Source organism: Pangasianodon hypophthalmus, chromosome 18 (assembly GCF_027358585.1).
Source record: "Pangasianodon hypophthalmus isolate fPanHyp1 chromosome 18, fPanHyp1.pri, whole genome shotgun sequence".
Taxonomy (NCBI): domain Eukaryota; kingdom Metazoa; phylum Chordata; class Actinopteri; order Siluriformes; family Pangasiidae; genus Pangasianodon; species Pangasianodon hypophthalmus.
The window spans coordinates 20,556,401-20,578,347 of record NC_069727.1 but is presented as its reverse complement, the minus strand read 5'-3'; the positions used below and the strand labels follow the sequence as shown (position 1 = coordinate 20,578,347).

Here is a 21,947-nt window from a genome sequence, read left to right as displayed (position 1 = left end):
CTTGATTACGCTTCACCCAAACCTTGCCACAATAAAGCACATTAAAACAACGAGAATACCAAGCAGGCAAACATGCCTTTGCACAATGATCTCAAAGCGGTGCGTATCACAAAAAGACATCTTATTCTTTTCTAACAGAAATATATACATATAGCTCGACATAATATTAGCGCTCCTACACAGTATTACACTACCACAATATCCAGTGATGCTAATCGCTGATGATATTTATTATTATTATTATTATTATTATTATTATTATTATTAGACCTGCCAGCCATTACACATACTGCATCTACAGAGTAGAATTATCACCCAAAAATACACCAAAAGAGCAGTCTTTGTCTCCTCCTGTGCCAGACACTGCTGATGCTCAAAATCTACAGCAACAATGGAGAAACAGTTGTCCATGTGGACATTAGACAAACACTAAGTAAAAGGATTATATTGAAATGTAATGTTTTTTTTTTTTTTTTTACTGCACATTACTGCAGAATCACCAAAGATCCACCTGAGTTTTGCCCCAGTTCCAACTGCACAGCTGATTTTACGCCCTCCTGTAATCTCCTTAAACCTGAAATGGTGGAAATCCTTGTTTACCTGTTTCTTTTATGCCACTGATGTACACATGCTCTAACTGAACCTTTATGATGACATTGTGTAGGTTTGCCTGAATGCAGTGTGTGTTGCTTCGTGGTTTCATCCAGTTCCACTGCCCATCACAAAAGCGTGATATCAGCACAGATGCGTGAACATGTTCGTGGTATTAGCCCTGAAGTCTGGTCCACCGATTTGCCAGAGTGGGTAATGAAACTTTATAATGTTGTTAACAGTGTAACATAATAAGCAAAATGTTTGAATGCTGCACAATCAGCAGTTTGAAACTAGCAGCTAGCGTGTGTGTGTGTGTGTGTGTGTGTGTGTGTGTGTGTGTGTGTGAACTAGCGATTGGGTGGCAATTGGCAATGAGCAAACTGGGTTTAAAAAACAGAGATAATACAGTTAAAGGGAATGTAATCAGAAAAAGAAAGTTACATCCACCAGGACAGATTACTCATTACTCAACTGTAACTGCCTCTCTAATTACATAACAGGGCAAGGTTTGTGTTTTCATTCCAACCAAGAAGTAGCCACATCTGAACCACCTGCTCAATCAATTGTTCTTCGGCTGACAAAAATACACTATATGGCCAAGAGTATGTGCACCCCTGACCATCACACCCATATGTGCGTGTTGAACATCACATTCCAGATTTATTCCCCTGTGTTTGCTGTTATAATAAGCTCCACTCTTCTGGGAAGCTTTCCACTAGATGTTGGAGCGTGGCTGTGGGGATTTGTGTTCATTCAGCTATAAGAGCATTAGTGAGATCAGGCGCTGATGGTGGGATGTCGAGGAGGTCTGGGGTTCAGTCGGTGTTCCAGTTCATCCCAAAGGTGTTCAGTGGGGTTGAGGTCAGGGCTCTGTGCAGGACACTCGAGTTCTTCCACTCCAACCTTCACACACCATGTCTTCATGGAGCTCGCTTTGTGCACAGGGGCATTGTCATGCTGGAACAGGTTTGAGTCTCTTAGTTCCAGTGAAGGGAAACTGTAATGCTACAGCAAACAGAGACGTTCTATACAACTGTGTGCTTCTGACATTGTGGTAAAAGTTTGGAGAAGATATGGGTGTGATGGTCAGGGGTGCACATACTTTTGGCCATATAGCGTATGTGACTACTTGAGATCTTTTTGCTGCTGGTTTTCTCCTCTTCCATGATGAGACACATAAAACTACAGTAATAGTTCCACTTGAGGGAAATGATTGTGTGGGTTTCAAACCAGCTTCATGAAGTTCTCATATCAACCCCTTATCCCCAGGACATTTAGGATAAATTGTTTGCCTGAAAAACAATTACATTTCCATATTCAAGTCAATATCCAAGTCTAATATACACCATGGTGACAAAGTGTTAGCATCTATTTCACTAAAACAAAGCCCACAAAAATGTGTAAAAAATATGAGTGAACTAAGAATCTTAGTAAAAGTATGTAAGAGAAAGAGATGGAGAGATGGAAAGAGAGAAAGCATTTAGAAGTGCAACTGGTTAAAGATCTAAGAATAGCCTTCCCCTGCACTGAAGACTTTTTCTAAGCAGGTAATGAAGAAAATTAATGAGCTGTGAATCATCAGCCCTGGATCTGCCAGCCTGAACCTGTCTTCTGCACACAACTTATCTCGAGAGTGTGTGGGAATATGTGTGTGTGTGTGTGTGTGTGTGTGTGTGTGTGTGTGTGTGTGTGTGTGTGCGCCAAAGGGATCTTACCACTACAGGAGGACTGTTGGGTAACAGAATAATCCGGAATATCGACGTGATATAATCAAGAACTGATTTGCAATGATGCCACAACTCTTCATGGCCAAGAGCGCAAGACAGCATAATCCACCCCCTTTTCACACCCTCCTCCTTGGTGGATAAGGAAAGCTCATTTTCTCCTTTCACTAAGCAATTACGGGTATCTGTCTGTCTGTCAGTCACAACCACAACAGGGTAGTTAATAGGCTTGTGCAATGCTGATTCTTCCCTGCATGCAGTTTTCTATTTAAAACGTTCATGTGATACCACCCCCTAGAGGACACGCTCAACAAAGCATGAAGACTTCACCATGCGAGTATCCGTGCATGACGCCTTGATGTGCTCGCAATAATGCGCTCACAGAAGTATTAAATCAGCCCTTACACTACAGTACGCGAAACGCTGACAAAGCCAATAAAACATGCTGTGAGCATTGCTTTGCCCCAAATCGCTGATTCCACTTAAACTTTAAGAAAAGTCTGTAAATTAGTGTTTTCAAATTTGTGTGTTTATTTGTACACAATCCCTCTTCCTATTCTGGAGCGCCTCAAAGCATTTAAAAACACTGACACCTAGTCTCCAGGGAGGAGAAACAACTGGTTATAGGGAGGGTAAATGGATATCAGCTGACTACTGTTCGCTAAAGTTAGCTAGCTATCTTAGCTACAAGGCAACCTGACATGGTGATGATCAGTATAAATGACAACAGTCTTCTTAATTCAGCACATACACAGTAACCCTGACATCACATGAAATGCAGAGATTACGCAATAAAATACATCTCATACGCATCTCAGAATTCTTTACAGGTTTCTCTCTATATTTAGCCTGAGGACTGTGCTCTTGTTTTTTTCCCCCCCAACACTCTGGGCCTTTATAGAAGTAAACACAGAGGGTGGGGAACACATTTCCACAAATTCGGCACCTCTGCATAGAGCTTCCTTCACTTCGCATATAGGGCACAAGGTAGGGTTCACAGCGTCATTATGCTGATCCCTGTATATGGAGTAGAGAGTGTAAATAGAGGAAGCCAGTTGTGATTTGACCTAACTTAAACATGGACACGACTTTACTGGGATCACTGCTAAAAAATGTACAGTCAAGTTACACTACAACAAGATTAATCATTCAATCATTCATGAAACATTCAACTGTATCATACAACTAACGCTGTCACAAGAAAAAAAGGCATCTGAAAAGACAGACACAGAGACAGATAGTAACGGCTCATCAAGCCCTGGACGCATTGTTCTGCAAAGATTGCTAGTGCTTAAATTTCTCAGAGGAATGTGTTACTGTCCAAGCTGAAAGCTTCCTTCAGCAATCACCTGTGTTCACCAGCACTTAATGTTACATTCAGACTGGGATTTTCTTTTGGTTGATGTCATTAAACACAGTTCATATATAATATTGGACAAACAGAAATTAGGGGAGTTATGGATCATTTACCTTTTTTAATTTAAACTGCTTTGTTGGCTTTTGTTTGTGACTTTAAAAAGACTGCTTTCATTCTTGAGAAGGCTCGGAATTTACAAAGTGTCAAGATGATTGTGATTCCATGACACATCTAATAAAGCTACTAGTGCAATAAGTAATTAATAGATATCTATCAGACACATGCTCTGGATTGTGGAACTAGGCTGGGATGCCCAAGATCCTTTCTTATTGGCTCAAATTTTTTCAACCCAGAAGCCAGACAAAAAAAAACAAAACAAACAAACAAACAAACAAACAAAAAAAAAACAGTCTTTCCAGAACTTAATCGCTTTACTTTGCCATTTACTCACTTTGAACATTTATCAGAATATAAGCATTAAAACTGTTAGTCCTTCAAGAGTCTAGTGGAAAGAAGAACATAAAAGAACTTCTGAATCTGGCAAGAGTAAAGTATGACCCATAACTGTTCAAATGGGAAGTGAGGGATTGTGGGATGGCGAGAACAGTCATGGTGTGGCAAGTAAACCGTAGGACTGACCAATCGGACACGAGACATCGTCTTATTGTCCAAATTCAATTGCGTCCAATGCAAGCCTACATGAAAAATGAATAACTGCAGTGTCTGGTTTCCCCATGCTCTACGACCTAAAACTCAACAAAGAAGAAAATAAAAGAAATACTACATGGCAGAAAGTCTCTGGCATTGCCGGAATTAGCAGGCTAATATCTCTTTTTTTGGTTAATAGCATGTTTTTTCATTTGTTTATTTTATATAAAACAAAAACTAAATAAGGACTAGTTTCACAAGTTTATCATACTTCACAAAATATTTAACCCAGAATGCCTTTTTAGAACTAAGTTTAGGAGAGTAGCTAAGAAGGTATTTATTTGAAAGCCAGAATTTCATGATTGGTAAGCTCATTCATGTGCGAGAACAGCGTAGGCTCAGTAGGAGAAAGTCTGCGTGCCTTAGGCAGAGACAGTGAACACACTACCCCCCGCATTAGAGTGGGTGAGTGACGACTCGGTGCCATAGACACAGAGCCAGAGCTAACGCCAAGGCTCGTCCACAGGAACGCCACTCCTGTCCACATCACACGTCAAACAGGTTAACTCGCCTCAGTAAGACACTCTCTGAGGAGCCTCTTTAAAGAGCTCCGGTTACAGGAGACTATTCTATCACACGTAAAAATTAGTCAAGCCTTTAGTCTCAGAGTCTTAGGCAAGCACAGGTTTTCTGTAATAGGAGCTAATTACATATGACCTCATCAATCAGAGGTTACTAAAGCTAACACTGTAGAGGTGTGTAAATTAGCGAAGGTGATGTCCGATGCAGTAGTATGCTCTGGCCCCAGCCCAGTACGGCCGTGGCGATGTAGCTTACAGCAGGTTATGGTCACTGAACTGCTGGATGTCCAGGTGGTGGCTTTATAGACAACTGAAGTAGTTTTGGGGGCAAGTATGGCCTTTTAGGGCGGGACGGTGCCCATCCCACTCAGAGGTGCTGCTCTCATTTCTTTCAGCATAGCTCATAGTCTCAGAACAGGCCTACTTAAACCCACCTGCTAGCTGCCTTGAGTGGGAACACACCTTCCACAACACTGAGACTGTGTTTGTTCCCTGAGCTACCTCAGAATCTCACAAAGTTTGTTTTGGTAATCTAGTTGAAATAAAATTAGATAATACCAAATGCACTGTCAACACTTTTGATCTTAAGCTAGTACTGCTAAAGATTAGATCCCTTACATCTAAAGTGCTTATTGTAAATGAAACTACTACTGATCAGGGATGTAATCTACTCCAAATGAGTATGTAGCATTAAATGAAGCTATCCCCGGGATACAGCGTTATACACCGCCCTTGTCTAACTCGAGTCTAGGAACAAGACCACCACAGAAACATATATACCACCAGCATATAACAGCAATGACTTTAGGGTTTTTTTTATCCTACTACCACAAAAGAGTTTGTTCAGCACCCAGATTGTTTTTTTTAAAGGAGGCAATGATTAAAAAAAAAAGCCTGCAAAAAAGACAATGAAAAAGCAACAATGACAATGTATTTAAGGACTCACCTTGTCTTTCCTCTGCCTGGCCACATCCTCGGCAGACATCAGGGTTTTGTAATAGGAGCTGCGCTCCGCTGTGAAGTGAACCTTTGAGAGCGAGTTCTCCACCAATGCCACAGACAGGTTTACCCCCTCGATGTGAAGCCACCCAATGAAGTTGCCTGCTTTGTCCATGCTCTCCACCTCAACCTCTACCTGAAACAAAAAGAAAGAATTTGGTACATTTGAGAAAGGGAAAGGGGTGTCTAGTCTTTCAAAAAAAAAAAAACTTTAATAAAGACATGTGCAGAAGAACGAGCTCACTGCAGAATGTACATCTGTGATTGTAATGGGTGCAGTTTGGGTTGGAGCACCAGCCAGGTTTACGCCATCAAAATACCTTCTAATGCAGCTTGTAGTCAAGTGTCAAGTCCGTCAAGCATAACAAGGAAACATGTACTTCATTCCCAGCTCAAAAGTTAAATGACTTTCATACGGTCCATTTTTTTGTATAAGAAAATAAACTTCATTAACCAAAATATTCTAAAACACTTATTTTCAAAATCACTGTAAATATTTAAATCTGGCAGAGACAACAAAATGCATTTTCACATTACTTCATTCAAAAAAAACACAGAGCATACAATCCAAATCACGATCAAGGATCAGTCTTTGTTCCATTTCTTCTTCTTTTTTTTTTTTTTTTTTTTTTTTTTTTTTTTTTTTTTTTTTTTAAGATCAATTGTAAACATGGTCTTCGCTTCCACTTTTACACAGATGACACTCAGATTTATCTCAGTAGAAGATCCTCCACAGCTCTTCCTCACTCCTCTTTAACTGAATGTGTTCATAATATAAAATCATGAATGGACACCAACTTCCTTACATTAATTTTAAACCTGTCATCTCTAAAAGTTCAGAATTCTCTGTCGATATTGATGCCGTCACTGTAAAACCTCTACAAACATTCACAATCGAGGTATTATCTTTGATAACACTTTCATTCTTAAAAACCTCATATTGGGTCATTCACAAAAATCACTTATCAGCTCCGCAGTATTGCCTCCGCAGCATGCTTAGACGGTCCACCTAGCCTACTGTAATTCCTTATTCTACGTCTATTCTCTCGAGTAAAACCCTAAATAAACCTCAACACATTCAAAACTCGGCTGTTAGAGTCCTTACAAAGTGCTCAGCACATGTTACGTCTGCACTCTATCAGCTACACTGGCTCCCATTTCATTGGCGTCAGCTGACGCACTGTCTTCTGCATTTAGACACACACTCAGACACACCTCTGCACACTACCCTTACCCTGATATTACACTCACACTCGAAGAACACACACCTCGAATGCAGGAGTGTGGTTCAACTGCAGGGATTACTGGCCAGCCATCATACCACAGAAGAAAGGGAAGTACCACATTTTAGGAGAATGAGGAAAGTTAGATTGAAGATTGAAAGAAGAGCATAGGAAGATACAAAACAGAAGGAAATCTTCTGCAGATTACCTGTGATGTTCTTTAGGGTTTAGAAAACAATACAGACAAGGCTGAGTGCAATAACATACTAATGAATCCTTGTGATTATGGTTCTAATGGCAAGAACAAAATATGAATGGGAATTGTATTTTTATTTTAGCGATGTCCTATTAGCCGTTCAACTCTGTTCTACAAATGAACAACAACAATTCTGTGAGAGTGTCGGTCAAGGTGGATGGGAAATTTGGCCATTTCCACATCACTGTTTCACCCTTTTCATGCTGATGCATGACACCGTACCATCATTCTCCCTTTCTCACCTTGTGACCCCAGTAGGAGCTACAGGTGACCTGTCTTCCAAAGCAGGCTACAACCCCCTCTTACTCATTTCTAGCTCGGTGAATGTGCTTTGTTCTATATTACGAGTGTTATTCATAAAGAAGCTGTTAGCATCAAGTCAGTCTTCCCTTGTTATCAGTAGTGGCCTGCATTTAGCTAGTTACTTGCTCTTTTTCTATGCATATGTTTCTCTCCGGGGAGCTGAAAGCTTTTCTCTGCAGTGTCAGTGACTTTGACTGCACTGAGTAGTTTCTGTTCACCGTTTGCTGCGAGGCATATACCACTCCTTTCTCTTCCTGCCTCTTCACTTTCGGCTGTCAACACTCCACACTGAAATTCTTAGAAACTGTAACTACCGAACTCTAACCATAGCACATGAGCACCTGGTCAGCGTATCCATTAACCATGTCAGGATTTCAGGAGTATCAGTTTAGTATCTCATGCTCACATTAAACTTATGGACACTAGTTTGTGTATTGATGCAGAAAATCAAAAAAAGTGAAAAAAATTGTGGCCTTTATGCTTTCTGCTGCAAAACACTACAAAATAACACAAAATATTAGACTAAATAAGACAAAATATGTCTAGATCATCGTGCAAAAAATAGCATGTGCTGTAACAAATGACAGTTTTTTTCCACCTGACAGCTAATACGTGTGAGTGAAACCCATAGTGCTTAAGACAAAGCCCTAGTTGTGATAGCCAGATGCACTCGTCCTCAACATGCTTAATCAAGAAAGTTCTAGGAAAATAAACCTATTCAATAATATTTAAACTCTCACACATTCACATGTTGCGAAAGACGCCCGGAAGGGCAGCAAGGGCACTTGGTCTCAAGTAACCATGGTTATCAGGCCAAAATGTGGAGTTGAGCGCTCCATCTGCAAGATAAATAACTAGTGTGTATGAGAGGCAGTGGGTGTTGGGCACTGCTATGACAGATGGGCTCTGTGACGAGCCTCGAGATTCTCTGTTAACTAACGCTGGGGGAGTGTTCTCTCACACACATGCACACTCTCGCCCACATGCACACGTACACACATGCACGCTGCTGCTCCTAAGGCTCTAAAACAACACTGCAATTGTGTGGTGTATTAGTGAGGGGAGGGAGGTGGAATGCAGGAACTTCACTCAAAGCTTTGTGGAGTGGTATCAGCACATGTTTAACTCAATAAGAAGTCCCCTCCAGCCTCGGGAGAGACCCAGGGACCCAGGGCGAGAACATCAAGGTAGGCAGGACTACAAGAACCTGAGTGTTCATCTGAGCAACATGGTGGGGTGGGAAGTAAATGTTGATGGTTTGGACAAGAAGGGCCAAAGACAGCTCCATTTGTGAGGAGGCTGATGGCTTTTGGTATACACGAGAACCTGGTGCACATGTTCTACAAGTCTGAAAATGTCAATTGCCATCTTTTAGGCTGCTCTTTTAAGCACTCCACTTTTAAGCAACCACTCCAGTGTTACACGGTGCAGATACTCCTGATTCACCACAGACAGGAGTGTGTTTCGCACATCTTTTCAGACTGTACACCATCATTAGCTCACCCACGGGCCATTAATACTTTTCAGCTCTACTGTACTGTTTTACTTTTCTTCACTCTGAACGGTCACTGCACTATTTTTCAATACATTGCACACCGTTTTATTCACTGACTCAGAGAATTAAATACTTTCATATATACCAGCCTAGAGATATCACCACTAATACATTGCACTAATAATTACGCATATACAGTCAGGTCCATTAGTATTTGGACAGCTACACTATTTTCACAATTTTGCCTCTTTACACCATCATAATGGATTTGACATGAAGCAGTCAAGATGTGATTGAAGTGTAGACTTTCAGCTTTAATTCAAGGGGTTTAACAAAAATATTGCATTAACCGTTTAGGAATTAAAGCCATTTTTACTGAGTCCCTCCATTTTCACAGGCTCAAAAGTAATTGGACAAACTAACAATCATAAATATTAGGATTATTTTTAAAATCCTTCAAATCCTTCACAGTCAATGACTGCCTTAAGTCTGGAGCCCATGGACATCACCAAATGCTGAGTTTCCTCCCTGGAGATGCTTTGCCAGGTCTTTCTACTGCAGCTGCCTTCAGTAAGTGAAAAGCAGCTCAGGTGGGTTGAGGTCAGGTGACTGACTCGGATATTTAAGAACATTCCATTTCTTTGCCTTAAGAAGCTCTTGGGTTGCTTTTGCGGTATGTTTTGGGTCATTATCCATCTGTACTGTGAAGCTCCGTCCTATCAGTTTTGCAGCATTTGAGTGAATCTGAGCAGAAAGGAGCTCTAACACACTTCAGAATTCATCCTGCTGCTTCTACCAGCAGTCACATCATCAATAAACACCAGTGACCCAGTTCCACTGGCAGCCACACATGCCCATGCCATAACACTGCCTCCACATGTTTGACACCTTTGGATCACGAGCACTTCCTCTACTCTTCTCTTCACATCATTCTTCCCACAGAATTTACACACTGGCTCAAGAAAAGCCGACTTATCTCTGACTCTCTAACTCTCTAACCCAATGTTAAATGTGACTTATGTTCCACACACACACCTGTCATCTCACTGATATATTTCAGTTTGGCTCAGAACTCCTGAAGTTTTGCATGCATTATATTTCTTATTCTACATGACAGTTTAATACCTAGGGCTTTCTCTGAATGTGTTTTATTTCTTATTCTTTGCATCACTGTATGGTGAGTCTCACCCAGAGAACACCAAGGTCAAAGGTGAGAACACTCCCTGGTTCTGCCTGACTCTCTCTTCCTCTCTCTCTTATCTATTCCCACCTCCCTTCTCTCACTCTGCTCTTCCCTCTTATAGTCTCATACATCTGCAGGTTTGCTTTTTAAACGACTCTACAAGAAGTGACTCTAATTTGAAAGAGTTTTTCAAAGGAAACTTAGGATATTAAAACAATATACTGGAATTATGAGGGTTAGTGAGTTGTATAAGTTGCCATACAAGCCTGAGTAACTGCCTGTTATTTACCAACATCAGTAAAGTCAGTCTCATCTTGTTCATGATAAATTCTACACAGAGCAATGGCTGAACTCACAGCTGTACCTATATCAGTAAAGGTAACGTATTATCAGCTGCTAACTGCCTCCCCACCCCATCTATACAGCGCTTCACCACCACTGTTAAATCCTGCACTGCAGCAGAAAACACCTTCCTTTAAATGTCATAGTATTTAGTGTAAGGAGATTTATAACAGAGTTTTCCATCTATCTAGGTCATGTCTGTAGATCTGCTGTCATGGATTAGGGCTGTATGTAAGCTACCACACATTCATCTACTGGTGCAAACTACATTCACTTTGCTCAATCCCTGGATCTCCAGAAAAGGAAGAGAAAGGGAGCAAGATGAGACCACTTTAAGACAAAATAAAAATAACTTTACTTTTTCCATATTCAAAAATGATACACAAATTTAGTTACAGGCCTCAGTAAGAAACTAGGAAACACACACATCAGAACTGAACCTATTACTGTAGCACACACAGAGGACACACTTCCTTAGATTACAGACCGCATCACCCGTGCCTGTGCCTGGTAGCCCTTTGTGCACCTGTGTGTTAATTAAAATATGCATAAATCTTCTTGCAAATCAAAATCATAATGGTGCTTGTAATGTATGTTAAACACATCTATGAGTGGCAAGTTCCATCAGTTTTCCCTTTTCTGATTTCTATTTCTTGTTGCATGGGTGGCTTTGTGAGGGGAATGAAGTCTTGGTGCTACAAAGGGAAATAACCCCAGAGTGAACTTGGCCCAAGGCTCACAACACTGTGGAAAGTGGATTTAAAAGGCATGCATTGTGGCTCACTGCCTTGGTAGGCACCAGGTGTAATCCCATCACGTGATAACTAGGTATTTACTTAGTATCTGAAACTTGTGATTAAAGGTTACATGGAGTGGCCAACACAACCAGTGAAGAATAAAAAGGGCTTTTCGACATCGTGTCCACACTAATAATAAAAATATCAGATGGATGCATGAACAAACAACCAGAAAACATACCAACCCCTGCACCTAGTATTGGAGACTTAAAAAAGAAGAAACCCACCAGAACTCAAATCGCTTGTTAAAAGGAATAATACTGAAAGCCTGCCATTTTAGATTTCAGTTCCTGGTTGCATTTTCAGGCTGATTTAGAGGCAACTGGGTAGGACACAGTGTAGCCTGTAGTGTAGGTTCAGTAAGTGCTTGCAGTGAAAAAAGCAACTCATGCCACCGCTGTCATTGGGCAAAGTGGAACACCAGTTAGGTCGATTTTAAGGTACATGGCTGCAGTTTCATAATCTAGCTTGTGCCTCAAAGACAAATAGAGCTGGACATAATGAAGGTCATTAACAGATAGCTAGGATAGCCATTAGCACAGTGCCAGCACAGAGGAGTTCTGATACCCAGACTCACTTCAGATCTCCTATTGCTCACAATACAAACAGCCTGGGCAAATATTAAGCATATACTAAAAAACACTGAGGGGGGAAAAAAAAAGAAAAAGGAAAAAAAGACAGTGAGGACCAGAGGCAGAAGCACAAAGGAAGCTTAAAGACCCTAAATCCCATTGTCTTTTCCACTGTAGAATTGGAGGGCATATGTTATGGATGTAGGGATGTAACTGAACATGAATATATTATTTGGATTGAACAGACATCTGTGTTCTAAACGGATATGAATGCAGATAGGAGATGGGAGATAGGTAGATAGGAGACTCACTTTGCTTTTCTTTTATTTGGTAAACAGGTCTGATTTAGCGGATTCCACTGAGGCTCATGCACTGCACCTCCACTATGGATTAACTGACAAGCCACATTATGACAAACTGGGTTGACTGGACTATAGTGAGCACAAACAATATTGCGGTAGTTGCAGACAAACTCTGTGCGATTGTTTTCTTACATCAGACACACACATACACTGAGCTGACTACAGATCAAGATGGACTAATTAAACAAGTGGAATCGAACGTCAGACCTGCTTGGTTAGAATGAAAACCTGTAGCCAGACTGTCCCTTTAAAGAGAAAATTGAAGGCCCTGGCATTAAAAAAAAAAAATCATATATGCAAAATGTAAAGCTCCAGAAAGCAATTACTCACTCCCCCCCTCCCTGGCCCGAAGGCCGTGCTATTTACAAACGTGCACTGCATCATTACATTACATTTGTGCTCTGAGCAACTGTTTCAAAGCTATTAAGATAGAGAGAAAAGGGAGAGAGAGGAAGAAGAGAGACACACACAGAGATAGGAGAGATATGATAGAGACAGGCAAATGCTCCAGCCTTGCACAGCCCTCTCCCAGTCTCTCAGCTGATCCAGCATTACATACCCAGTGTAAGGAAATGGTATCACCCTGTGCCTGCTCCATAAGTATTTTTGGGGGCTACAGTGTGCGGGACCGAAGTCTTTCATCAGCTGGACTGTGTGTATCTGTAAAATCAGGGCAAGCTGCTTTACCTCACTGCAGTCCATCCCCAGCCAGTCTGCAGCTGCAAAATAGCGTTATGCAGTCACGAAGCCACCAGAACAAGAATTTTTAGAGAGCAAATCTGTACTACTTATAAAGAATCCCAAGAGCCCAGAAAGTGAACAAGAGCGTGCAAGAGGGTGAGAGCGGGTGAGATAAAGAGAAGGGGTGAGAGTGGATGTTAATGCACAAAAAACTGCATCAAATCAATGCACTGCTTGAAGCAAAATGTGTCAGCAGTACATTTGCACTTCCACTGAAGGACAAAAGGGGGAGTGAGAGCACAAGCCTGTGTCTCATCTGCTTGCTACAATGCAGCGGAACAAAGATTGAGCCAGAAACAGCAGCAGGAGAGAGAGAGAGAGAGAGAGAGAGAGAGAGAGAGAGCGAGCAGGAGGGAGGGAGAGACTTTCAGAGAGAATGAGAATGCTGTTGCCGTGGGGATGCACTTTTTCCTTGCCAGAACAATCCTCCAGCAGCTCGAGCCAGGCGCCTGGGCAGCCAACACGGGGCTGAGCTCTCCAAAACTGCTCTCAGCTAAGGACACTCATCTCAGCTCCATACAATACAGATACTTTCCAGATCAATGCAGCGTCATAGCAGGGGAGGAGAAGGTCTCTCTCACGCTCCTCTCTCTCATTCAAGGGAACGAGAGAGCATGCTTGAACGCAAGTGACAGTTTTCTGCAGTGAACAAGCCTTAACGGATTCTTTTACTGTTACTGCTACCTCCAAACTGGTACCTTCTGTCCAACCTTTATTGAAGAATTCGACGGACTGCAGTGAGAGCATGTGAAGAAGGGTGCAGCTGCCGCCATATGCGAGTGTAGAGCTACATCAGGGGGAGAAAAAAAAAAAAAAAGAAGGGAAAAAAAAAAAAAAGAAAAAAAAGAAAAAACTAATGACTGCAGTGCGTGTGTCAGCCTTTTTAACTGGGCTCCACACAGGCAAATGGACAAGCAGTGACAGGAGAACATCAGCAACAGGAAAAAATAAGTGGAAAAAACTGGAGGCTAAACAAAAGGAGAGGAGAGCTTTTGAAAAGACGGTGGAATTTTCATGCTTCTTCCTCTTACCACCCCCTCCCCTTTTCCCCCTCTCCCTTGGTTTAGTGCATGCAGGCATTCTCCATGGAGATTTAGAATAGGTATTTAGTGGTGGCATCAAACGACAATTTCCAAGGACAACCATCTGCGGACAGAGCGTCAACAAGCAAAGGCGCATGCGTCTGAGCAAAACTGGAATGTTATCCTAGCCTAAAGCTCTGTGAGCCTGAAGCTCTATTGCTTCATATACTCCTCTGTGGATTTATTAGTAATCATTTTGTTGTTCATCTTGTGTTTTCTACCAAAAAAGCCCCAAAAAGGATTTGCCTTTGGATACAGGAGTAAAAATATGCACCTATGTGATCAAAAAATGGACCTGTAAATTCAACGAGGTAGGTTTCTGGTCTTTCCAACCCTTTTTACACATACAGTCTGTTATTTCCTTCTAATTTATTAATGCTTGGCTTCTGCCCACCGAACCCATCCCTTTTGCTCTCATACACCTGTCATTGAAAATTACCCCACCCCCAGTACAGTAAATGGCAAACAGAGTCAGAGTTTTGCTTAACCCTGGGTAGGGCTAGCTCTCTTAACTGGAGACAAATCCCTCCCATTATTCCCTTTTTACCACCATCCTCCCCAATCTTGCTCCCTCCCCTCCCCAAGACCATGTTGAAATATGAGTGTGCCACAACATGAGTGTCCTGGAGCGTGTAGCTGCACATCGAGTCAGGAAAGCTGCCCTGCTCTTTGTCATCTTTCTCATGGTGCAAGCGCATGTGGAGGAGGTGGTGGGTGCACTGGGGACTCAGGGTTGCCCCCCTATCTGCTCCTGCAGTAACCAGCTCAGCAAGGTGGTGTGTACCCGCCGTGGCCTCACTCATGTGCCCCCCGGCATTCCCACCAACACAAGACACCTCAATCTAATGGAGAATGCCATTGAGGCAGTGCAGGCTGACTCTTTTCGCCATCTCCATCACCTGGAGGTGCTCCAGTTAGGACGCAATGCCATCAGACAGATCGAAGTGGGAGCTTTCAATGGGCTGACCAGTCTGAACACCCTGGAGCTCTTTGATAACCGGCTGACTGTGGTGCCTAGTGGGGCCTTTGAATATCTGTCTAAGCTGAGGGAACTGTGGCTCAGAAACAACCCCATTGAAAGCATCCCATCTTATGCCTTCAATCGTGTGCCCTCTCTCATGAGACTGGACCTGGGTGAGCTGCGAAAGCTTGAGTACATTTCTGATGGGGCCTTTGAAGGTCTGGTCAACCTCAAGTACCTCAACTTGGGTATGTGCAACATCAAAGGGGAGATTCCCTACTTGAACTCACTGCTAGTGCTAGAGGAGCTGGAGATCTCTGAGAACTTTTTCCCTGTGATCAAGCCCAGCTACTTCAGAGGACTGACTTCACTGAAAAAGCTATGGATCATGAACTCTAACATAAGAATAATTGAACGTAATGCATTTGATGACCTGTCATCACTGGTAGACCTAAACCTAGCCCATAACAACCTGACTTCTCTACCCTATGACCTCTTTTCCCCACTGAGGTACCTGATGGAACTGCACCTTCATCATAATCCCTGGAACTGCGACTGTGACTCACTGTGGTTAGCACGGTGGCTGCATCAGTACATCCGTACAAACTCAACCTGCTGTGGCAGATGCCATTCACCAGCACACATGAGAGGCCGTCAGCTGGTGGATGTGGACCAAGGAGACACAGATGCAATGCAGTGTTCTGCACCCTTCATTTCTGATGCTCCAAGAGACCTCAATATTTCAGCTGATCGAGTAGCAGAGTTTCGATGTCGAACAGCAGCTATGTCATCAGTGCAGTGGTTTTTACCAAATGGTACGATACTGACCCATGCAACTAACCACCCACGCATAACCGTTGTTAAGGATGGGACTTTAAACTTCTCAAATGTGCTGGTGGGTGACACAGGCATGTACACCTGCATGGTGTCCAATGCAGCTGGAAAATCCAACGCTTCAGCTTATCTAAATGTGACTGCAGCAGAACTGAAAACATCCAACCTCAGCTACTTCACCACAGTTACAGTGGAAGTTCTCAACCCAATGTTCAACATGCCCAAATCCCGGACCACTACAGAAGCAGATCAAAGCACCACAACCACTACTTCACCTTCAGTCTTTCAACCAGTTTTCATTTCAACGCCAACAGTCATCCTCCAAAGCACTGACATACCACCAAGCCGCCTGCCAGCCACGCCCACGACAAAAGTGACAACAGGGAAGCCGTCCAAACCCACCAGTACCAGTCTGGATGAGGTGATGAAGACTACTAAGATCATTATTGGCTGTTTTCTAGCAGTAACACTGCTAGCAGCAGTCATGCTAATTGTGTTCTATAAACTGCGGAAGCGACATCAACAAAGGAGCACAGTATCAGCAACAAGGACTGTAGAGATTATTAATGTAGATAAAGAAGACCTACCACCACCTGCATCTGCTGCCAGTATGTCAGGGGACGGGGCATTGAAACTACCAGTGATAAGAGATCATAACAGCATTCAGAAATTAGATTACATCACCCACAAGTTAGACTACAGCTACCACACACCTGAACTCAAATCAGATTACAGCATCCACAAACCCAAACCTCATTTTAGCACCTCCAAAACCAAATCAGATGATACTACTGACATTCTGAAGAAAGACTACACTAAACACCTATCCAACTTTGATTACAACACACTTGCAATAGTGGACTACAGTTCTCACAAACCTTCTACAAACTACGCGCACAAGTCACTGCCTGATTATCACATACACAAAAAAACCAACCAGAGTCCTTACAAACCGGGATTTAGCACTTATAAGCCTGACTACAAATCTCAAGCAGTCAAACTGGACTTCAGCCCTTTCAAATCAGATTACAGCATTCACAAACCCAAAATGGACTACAGTATGCACAAGCCCAAATCTGATTACATTCCTAACAAATCTGGCATCAGCTACAGCCCCTTGAAGATGGATTGCAGTCATTTTAAACCAGACTACAGTGCATTTAAGACAGAATACAGCCCACTCAAAGCAGAATACTTTAGTCACAAACAAGACTTGAGCCCCCAAAAACCTGAAATGGATTACAGCCACCATGAGATAAAATATAGCACTCAGAACTCATACAAGCCTTGGGGACATACAAATAAATGGACAGAAAACTGCAGCACTGGAAACTCCCTTCCACGAACTTTACCCAGTATCAGCACTATGCCTGAGCCTTTCATCATAAAAACACACAACAAGGAGAAAGTACAAGAGACTCAAATCTAGTCCTCGTCTAAAAGAACGCACCCCCTCAGAAAACACACATACACACACACACATACGGGGTGGGTTCTTTTAGAGAGAAAGTGTGTGTGTGTGTGTGTGTGTGTGTGTGTGTGTGTGTGTGTGTCTGGGAAAACCCGTGGAGTGTTGGCAAACAGACAAAAATAAAGAAAATTGACCAAAATTGAGCTTTTCTGCCCATAACATATGTATAAAAATATGTGGAAATATTTTTCTGTACTTTCTAACATTGCCTTGGCTATGAGCCTGCAGAGATCAGTTTAATAAACACAATCAATCAATCCTAGCTAAGTGTGATTTCCTCACAAAGTGAATGTCAGATTTTTGATCAAATTGTTGGACAGTTACGTTCCATAACCAAACAGACTCATGCCTATTCAGTTCATAAACAGAGCTGTCAAATTGTCTGCAACACATCTGGGCCATGACACCAGAAAAAAAGCACTTCTTCATCTGAGGTAAAAACTTTAAATTACCTAATGAGAAAATGGAAATTTAGACAATCAATGATTCTGTTCCCACCGATATACAAACAGGCAGTGATGAGTTGATGGTAAGGTGATGATGAGGCTCGTATTTAAATCCTATTCCTATCCTGAATGATGTTTGCCCCAAGTGATGAGAGAGATACTGATGTGGATGATGACTAAATATGAGAATATTTACTCAATTCTCATCAGAAAATTTGATATTTTGATAAAAAGTGTCACTACTCCAAGTGTAGAGGTAGGTAAGGTGCTTGCTATAGCTTGTCTGCTCAGGATAATATTATTAAATCAGATTAAGATCATTTCAAATGAGATAATATAGAGGTGAGTTACTGAGGACTCTAAAATAGTTTAAAATGTTATTTTCCATTCTTAGGTAAAATACAGAATATTATTATTAAACACTGAATGCTACTGAATGGGCTGGACTAAGCCTCTCAGTAGGTTATGAATAAAAACTGCTATGTAGATAGACCTAGTATTCATTGTCATATTCACATTTTGTAGCTCTCATTTACTACATATTACATTTAATTTAAGCAAAATTAATACATGACACTTGCTTTTAGATAATTAGTTTTTGGATATATTTCAGGGAAATCAGAGTGGAATTGTAAATGCAAATAAGCGCAAAAGAAACACAAACATCAGGTCAGGAAAAGCTGTAGGTTTCAGAACTTCATGTTTTAAAACTGTCAAAATTTCACCATATGAAGAAGGATTTTCCCAGGACACCCCACCCACACAAACACGTGCACGACCACGGGCTGGTGATAGAGACGCAGATTACATACAATGAACACTTGTTAAAAACTATTTTCTACCTTGTAACGTCTATTTAAAGAGGAGTTGTTTAAAATGCCACCCTGAATTTAAGAAATGAGGGTATTGTTTTCAAAGGACATTCTGTGCAATTTCTAAACTATACTATAGAGAATGCAGTAAAACAAAAGAAAAAGTATTGAAATTATTTATATTGATAAGATTTTCTTTAAGAGAAAAAAGACCTAAGTTGATCTTTACAGATTTATCTTGTAAGCACCATGAATTTGTACTGTGCCAAATGTCGTAAATGCAATAAAAAATATTTTTCCCCTTTACTATGCAGCTTTTTTTTTTATGATGTCTAAATTTTCCCATGATTTGTGATGGAAGTCAGTTAGTCTTCTCATATATCATTTGTCTAAGATAGAAACTAGTGTGCATATATATGGGGGTTTAAGGTAACCACCAGACAAACAGTTGCTGCTCGTCTGTTTTAGTTAAGACGCAGAAAGGAGAAAAGTTTATTCCATTCACATCCTGCTTGATACCCTGACCAAGCCTGTGATTTGTCTCTATGTCAGTCTCGCCATTAAAGGGTACAGACTACATCTATTGGGAACTCTGTTATAAAATCTGTGTTCCAGATTCATGATATTCACATCAAGGTCTACGTTACCAAGATGATTCATCTCGCATTCACACAGGGCAAGCAAAATTAATTTAGCTTCAGGTCGTTTCAGTTAATGACACAAGCAGCAGAGATTTATTTTGCCTGTATTCTGAATACTTCTGATGGGAATTAAAACAAATCAGGGCCTGAAATGCAGGGAAGACGTACAGCTGCAAAAAAGGAAAAAAAAAAAAAGAAAAAAAGTGTGCTGAACCATAAAAATGCATTGAACACAGTCACTTTGCGTTAGTTTCAGTGTCTCATTTGGTTTTCGCAAACACAGAAAAAACCCAGATTATCTGATAAAGGTCAGTAATGTTGTACTGCAGTTAGTTTATGCAGCTAGTTTATTTAAACCTAGTGAAGAGTTCTGTAGTAGTGTTAGCTGATTAAAACGCTGCAAAGAGATATTTTTTAAATATTGTCAGTACTTAAAAAAAAAAACAAGTACTCAATTAATCGTAAAAATAATCAATAGATTAATCAGTCCTAAGTTGCAGTTCTAGAAATATAAATGTAAAAAAGCCATATAGATAATCTCATGACTATGAAATGGTAATGGTATAGAAAAGTGTTTTTTATATACACTCACAGAGCACTTTATTAGGAACACCACACTAACACCGGGTAGGGCCTGACTTTGCTCTATTCTGCTCCATGATGAGATGATCGCATCACGCAATTCCTGCAGATTTTTCAGCTGCACTTTCATGCTGCGAGTCTCTCGTTCCACCGCGTCCCAAAGGGGTTCTACTGGATTCAGATCCGGAGACTGGGAAGGTCCCTGAAGATCACTGAACTCATCGATACGTTCATGAAACCAGTTTGAGACGACTTTTGCGTTGTGACATGGAGCATCATCATGCTGGAATGATAAGCCATTAGAAAATGGTAAATTGTGGCCATGAAGTGATGCACATTGTCAGCAACAATACTCAAACACACTGTGGCATTCAGGTGATGATTGATTGGCATTAACAGGCCCAAAGTCTGCTAAGAAAACAATCACACCACCTCCACCAGCCTGGACTGTTGAAGGCAGGTTGGGTCCATGGATTCATACTGTTGGTGCCAAATTCTGACCCTGTCATCAGTGTTCCTCAGCAGAAATCCAGATTCATCAGACCAGGCTACGTTTCTCCAGTCTTCAGCTGTCCTGTGTTGGTGAGCCCGTGCCCACTGCAGCATCAGCCTTCTGTTCTTGGCTGATACAAGTGGAACCCTACATGGTCTTCTCTTCTATTATGCATTCTGAGATGCTTTTCTGCTCACCATAAATGTATAGAGTGGTTGTCTGAGTTACTGTAGCCTTCCTGTCAGCTCAAACCAGTCTGGCCATTCTCCGTCAAAACTGCCACTCACTGGATGTTTTTTCTTTATTGCATCATTCTGTTCAAACTCTGTTGTGTGTTAAAATTCCAGGAGATCAGGAGTTATGGAAATACTCAGACCAGTCCGTCTGACACCAACAACCATGCGACGGTTAAAATCACCGAGATCACATTTTTCCCCCATTCTGATTCTGAAGCTGCTGTCTGTATCTGCATGATTTTATGCACTGCACTGCTGCCACATGATTGGCTGAGTAGATAATTGCATGAACGAGTAGGTGTACAGGTGTTCCTAATAAAGTGCTCAGTGAGTGTATATGGTTAACTGATGTTAGCTATACACTTGTCTAATATTAGCTAAACTCAGTTTCTGCTCAGTTTGCACCTCAGTGCTGTGGCTACCACTTTATCACAAACCAGCTCCTGTGCGCTGCCCTTCAAGGCCAGCAGGAACTGTCTGGCATAAACACCAGTGTGCTTTTAAGTGAAAGCTGCACAGATTATGGCAGTGTAACATTATAGAAAGGGACAGAGTTCCTTGCTCACATGCTTATGTTTGGCAGACATTCATGCTGTTTTTCTCCTGTGTGTGTCACATTCATGATTAGGAAGTGATGAGGTAAGGGGCTATGTGGCTATGGTAGAAATAGATTAGAGTACAGCAGAAGGGGGAAGGAAGGGCTTAGACAGACAGAGAAAAGAGACAGAATGTCAGATGCAATATCACTATTATGACATTGACTACGTTTACATGCACATTAATATTCCGATATTTATCAGAATTTGGCGATATTCTAATTTACATCGTGTCATGCAAATGCCACAATCCAACTGCTCAACTATAATACGGCTGGCAACCCGAATACAGACCTTACACGGAATTTGATGTGCATGTAAACCTAGCCATTTCTAATGCTTTATTTCTTAATTATACATTTCCAAACTTAAAACAAAACAGATTTTGTGAATGCACGTTTTTCACATTAGAAGAGGGAAGACTGCAACATTAGTGCTGGTATTGGATCAAACAGCCTCCAAATACATGTGGCCAAAGGCAACAGACATTGACCATGGGTTGCCATTTTCATTATTCTGCTCCAGTTACTCATATACAACACTGGACAAATGAGAGTGCTAAAGAACAGACCACGCAATGTGTCGAAAAGTAATCAACTTCTGACCAATCAAGATG

The 21,947-nt window shown here is 41.5% G+C and overlaps 2 protein-coding genes across 2 annotated transcripts in view; one reads left to right on the top strand and one right to left on the bottom strand.

The window, feature by feature from the left end:
* Nucleotides 1-21,947, bottom strand: part of snd1 (staphylococcal nuclease and tudor domain containing 1) — an 83,635-nt gene that overhangs the window by 14,747 nt on the left and 46,941 nt on the right. Inside the window, exon 17 of the mRNA XM_026943322.3 lies at nucleotides 5,851-6,039. Within this exon, the coding sequence (XP_026799123.3) occupies nucleotides 5,851-6,039 (189 nt within the window). The remainder of the gene's footprint in view (nucleotides 1-5,850; nucleotides 6,040-21,947) is intronic.
* Nucleotides 12,521-19,088, top strand: lrrc4.1 (leucine rich repeat containing 4.1). Its single transcript, XM_026943324.3, has one exon. The coding sequence runs from the start codon at nucleotides 14,874-14,876 to the stop codon at nucleotides 17,481-17,483; it is 2,610 nt and encodes an 869-aa protein (XP_026799125.1). The 5' UTR covers nucleotides 12,521-14,873; the 3' UTR covers nucleotides 17,484-19,088.

Excerpts from the sequence above, each read along its gene's own strand:
- lrrc4.1 (XM_026943324.3), top strand. The coding sequence starts at position 14,874 with ATGAGTGTCCTGGAGCGTGTAGCTGCACATCGAGTCAGGAAAGCTGCC.